This window comes from Trichosurus vulpecula, chromosome 2 (assembly GCF_011100635.1).
Source record: "Trichosurus vulpecula isolate mTriVul1 chromosome 2, mTriVul1.pri, whole genome shotgun sequence".
Classification (NCBI taxonomy): domain Eukaryota; kingdom Metazoa; phylum Chordata; class Mammalia; order Diprotodontia; family Phalangeridae; genus Trichosurus; species Trichosurus vulpecula.
In genome coordinates, this window is record NC_050574.1 from 101,546,964 (window position 1) to 101,551,101 (window position 4,138).

Genomic DNA, 4,138 nt, shown 5'->3' on the forward strand with positions numbered 1-4,138 from the left:
AATATAAGATGACAAACTGCCCTACAAAATGATCCCTGAAGATCACATAAAGCCAACTCCATCAACAATTTTCTTTACTTCATAGGAGAATCTATGAGTCATTCTTCCAATTATGACTAACTTCCTTCTGCCTTCCAGTTCCATTTTATGTTGAAAGTGCTACAAGTCAAATGACTCTCTTCCTCTAATGGTATGCCAACTCACTGGTCACTTAACAAGAATCGGATATTTGGAGTACTAATAATTAAATTATTTTTTTTCACATTATCTAAAATTTATGATTCTTAGCACCCTCTGCCCTCCCTTTTAAATCATTCTATTATAATCACTACAAAAGCAGAAAGACATCACATGGAACTGGGGACCATCTTGCATTTTGCTTTTTTGCATAAGTTGCCATTGTCAAACAACCAGCACAGTAGTTGCTTACTGACTTCTTCATATTTAGTTAGATTCATTCTCATAAAGACATAGTCTATCTTGGGGTACCCCAAGCCTGCCCAGTATGGTATTACTCACCAGAATTTGCATTCTACTGGCAAAGCCACTGAAAATTGTAGAATTTTAGAGCTTAAGAGTCCTCTGCAACCATTTGACCCAACTACATAAAAGGAATCCCCACTGCATATTTATAATACAAGAGGTCATCCAGTGTAACAACAATGCTGCTTGCTGCTACAGTGGCTTTGTAAGACCAACAACAATAGCACACAGAAGGGCTGCCAGCACAGATTCTTTGATCTGCCTTTGTAAGGAAAGCAACTTTAAGGGGTTTACAGTCTCACTTTAATCAGACTTACATATATTATTCACTTAGTTTGAGGGAAAAGCCAGCACCCTGAACTTCAGAGCAAATACAAACAGAAATTACAAACAGAAAATATCAACAGATCAAATAACACAAATCAGTAGACAGGCTTCTAGCTTTCTGTCCAACATCAGTACATAGTTACCAGGGAACAACCAACATCTGGGTTTTCAAGCTGGGAGGGCTCCTTAACAACAGCTACCCAGAGTCTAGTCTAGTCAAATCACACAACACTCTTCCAGTGAGCGAGAGCCCCAAACAAAATGCTAACCTCTCAGTTTATATACCTTTCTTAGGGCCCAAAGGCTTTACACCTAATCAGCAAAAGGGTGTGGGCCCACAGCTTTACACCTAGATAGCAAAAGGGTATGGGCCTGGAGCCTTGCTCCTAGTAAGACTTAATCAGAGGCATTTGATTACTTTAGCATTCTCAAATAGAAAATTGTAAAATAAAAGTCCCACCTCAATTACCATTACATCCAGTCTCTGCTTGAAGACCTTTAAGAAGGGGAAGCTTGTTATCCCTTAAGGCAGCCCATTCTGCTTTCGGACAGACCTAATGGTTAAGAAGTTTTCCTTAACATGAAACCTAAATTTGACTCTTTGTAACTTCTATCTAGTATACTTGGGTCTGCCATCTGGGGCCAAACAGAACAGGACTGATCCCTCCTTCACATGAGATCTATTTAAATATTTGAAGGTATTTATCATGATCCCCCTGAGGCTCTTCATCTCCAACTGCTAAATATCTACAGTTTTTCAATGGGTCCTCATATGACATGGATTCAAGGCCCTTCACCATCCTGGTTGCCATTCTCTGAAAGCTCTCCTGTGTATAAATGTCCTTTAACTGTGGTGTGCACAAACCATACACAAGATGAGGTCTGATAAGGGCAGAGTACAATTGGAATGAATCCTGCTTGTTCCTGGAAGTGATACTTCTCTTAATGCATCTGAAACCTGCACTACCTTCTTTTGGGTGCTACTTTAAACTGCTGCGTAAAACCCCAGATCTTTTTCAGATAATAAGCTGTCTAACTGTGCCTTCTCCATCTCATTTATGAAGTTGATTTTTGGTACCTACATGTGAGACTTTACATTTATCCTTACTGAATTTTATCTTCTTAAATTGAGCCAATGCCTTTTTATCCCATCAAGATCTTTTTAGATTCTGAACTGTCATTCAATCTGTTAGCTACTTTTTCAAGCCTGATGAAATCAGCAAATTTTATGAGTGGGAATTCTATGCCATTTTTTCTAATTTATTGATAAAAATGTTAAATGGCAATAGATGAGACAAATCTCTGGGTTACTTCAATGCCACATTGACATTGAACCATTAATAGCTACGATTTTTTAGTTTGGTCACTTAATCAAGTCTGAACCAGCTAATTATATTATCATCTAGCCCACATATTCTTCATAAGAATGGTATGACGTACTTTATCAAAAGCTTTGCTAAAATTTACGCAAACTGAATTCATGACGTTTCCCATATTTCCCAGTTTAGTAATCTTTCCAAAAATGGAATGAGGTGAGTCAGGCACAGCACATTCTCAATGAAACTGTGCTACCTCTTTGTATCCATCATTTTTTTTTTCTGGATGTTCATCAATCACTTCTTTAATGCTCTGTTCTTGAATGTGCTGAGAAACTGAAGTAAAACTCATCAGCCCACAGTCTGCAGATTCCCTTCTTTTCTCCCCACTGTTTTTTGGGGGGCAACATTTGCCCTTCTCTAATTTTTAGAGACTCTCTCTCTCTCTCTCTCTCTCTCTCTCTCTCTCTCTCTCTCTCTCTCTCTCTCTCTCTCTCTCTCTCTCTCTCTCTTTCCACTCCGCCTTCCTCTGTAATCTTTCAAGCATTGCTGACAATTTCTCAGCCATCTTACCAGCCAGGTCTTTCAGAACGTGAGTATGTAGTTCATCTAGGATGGGATACTTTTTTTTTTAAGTGAAAGGTAAGTGTTTATTACAGTATAAAGAGAAGGATAGTGTATACAGTGAGGAAGTCTGGAACTCTTCTATTCTTGCACTATGTTGGTAACAAAGGCTTGCATGTTAACATGAAGATATTTACGAGCTAACTTTTTTTTACATACATCCATTTATCATGTGGTACAAGTTATTCCTTAGAAATCATGTCCTATAAACTAAATACATTCTTATAGTTTACAATAAGCTTGTAGCAAATTATGTATCACCAAATAAGATGTTAGTTTTTAATGCATAATACTTTAAAAATGTCCCAATTCTGTGGCTTCTGAATGTTTAATTACTTGATTCGAACAAGGGAATGGAACAAAAAAGATCACCAAGAGGCCTGTTTTAGGATTTTTTATATTCAATTCGTTCTACTTTCACATCATCTCCAATTAGCTGATACACATAAGTGACAACTGTAGAGGCCTGGATATCCATCAATACAAATGAAGGAATGATGTTTGTTTCCAGAGCATTATATGCTCCAGTGGCAGATCCTGGATTAATGTAAAATTTATTTTCATGTTCAAAGGCCTCAAATTTGTGTGTATGTCCTGAAATGAGAATGTCCACATCAAACTGCCTTTGTAGCAATGCTAAGCTGGCCATATCGCCCCACGGAATTACTTGATGTCCATGGATCAAACCAATTTTGAACTGCCCAACAGTCACCACTATCTGTTCTGAATAATTCAGATTCTCATCAAAGTCTCCTCTAACAATGTGAACATCTCCAGCTAGAGTCTTCAGATAGTCATAACTTTCTTTGGTACAAAGGTTTCCAGTGCAGAGAATGTGCTGAATTTTTCCAGGTACCAGCAGTTTTTTGAATTTAGCTGGCAGACTGTTGCATCGGTGGGGGATGTGCAGATCTCCTAATACTAACACCAACATCCTGTCACCAGCCCCACTCCGCCACAGCAACCGTCACCACCGCCTCCTTCCTCAGCCTCTCCAGGAACCTAGGACGGGATACTTGAGACCAACATCTTACACCTTATACCAAGATAAAGTCAAAATGGGTACATTATTTGGGACAGAATACTTGAATTCTTCAAGGGCAGCTAGATGCCTTCTTATTATCTCCTTACTTATCTGAGCTATCAACTTCCTGTTAGTCATTTTTGTTCTGTCATTTCCAGGACAAAGGTCATTCCCCGGGGCACAAAAGCAAATAAGAATTGAGCAGTGCTGACTTTTCTCTGTTGTGTTGCTTGTCATCATCCCATTCACCCCAAGCAAGGTACTATCCTTTCAGAAATCTTCTTTTTCTCTCCCAATAGAGTAAAACAGGGCAGAATAACTTTTTTTGTGTTGTCCTTAGATGCCGCCACCAACTCAGCTCATT

General features: G+C 38.7%; 1 protein-coding gene across 1 annotated transcript; it reads right to left on the bottom strand.

Annotated features, from left to right (window-relative positions):
• Window positions 1–3,005: 3,005 nt before the first annotated feature.
• Window positions 3,006–3,686, bottom strand: LOC118838433 (vacuolar protein sorting-associated protein 29-like). Its single transcript, XM_036745730.1, has one exon. The coding sequence runs from the start codon at window positions 3,682–3,684 to the stop codon at window positions 3,136–3,138; it is 549 nt and encodes a 182-aa protein (XP_036601625.1). The 5' UTR covers window positions 3,685–3,686; the 3' UTR covers window positions 3,006–3,135.
• Window positions 3,687–4,138: the final 452 nt, after the last annotated feature.

Excerpts from the sequence above, each read along its gene's own strand:
- LOC118838433 (XM_036745730.1), bottom strand. The coding sequence starts at position 3,684 with ATGTTGGTGTTAGTATTAGGAGATCTGCACATCCCCCACCGATGCAAC.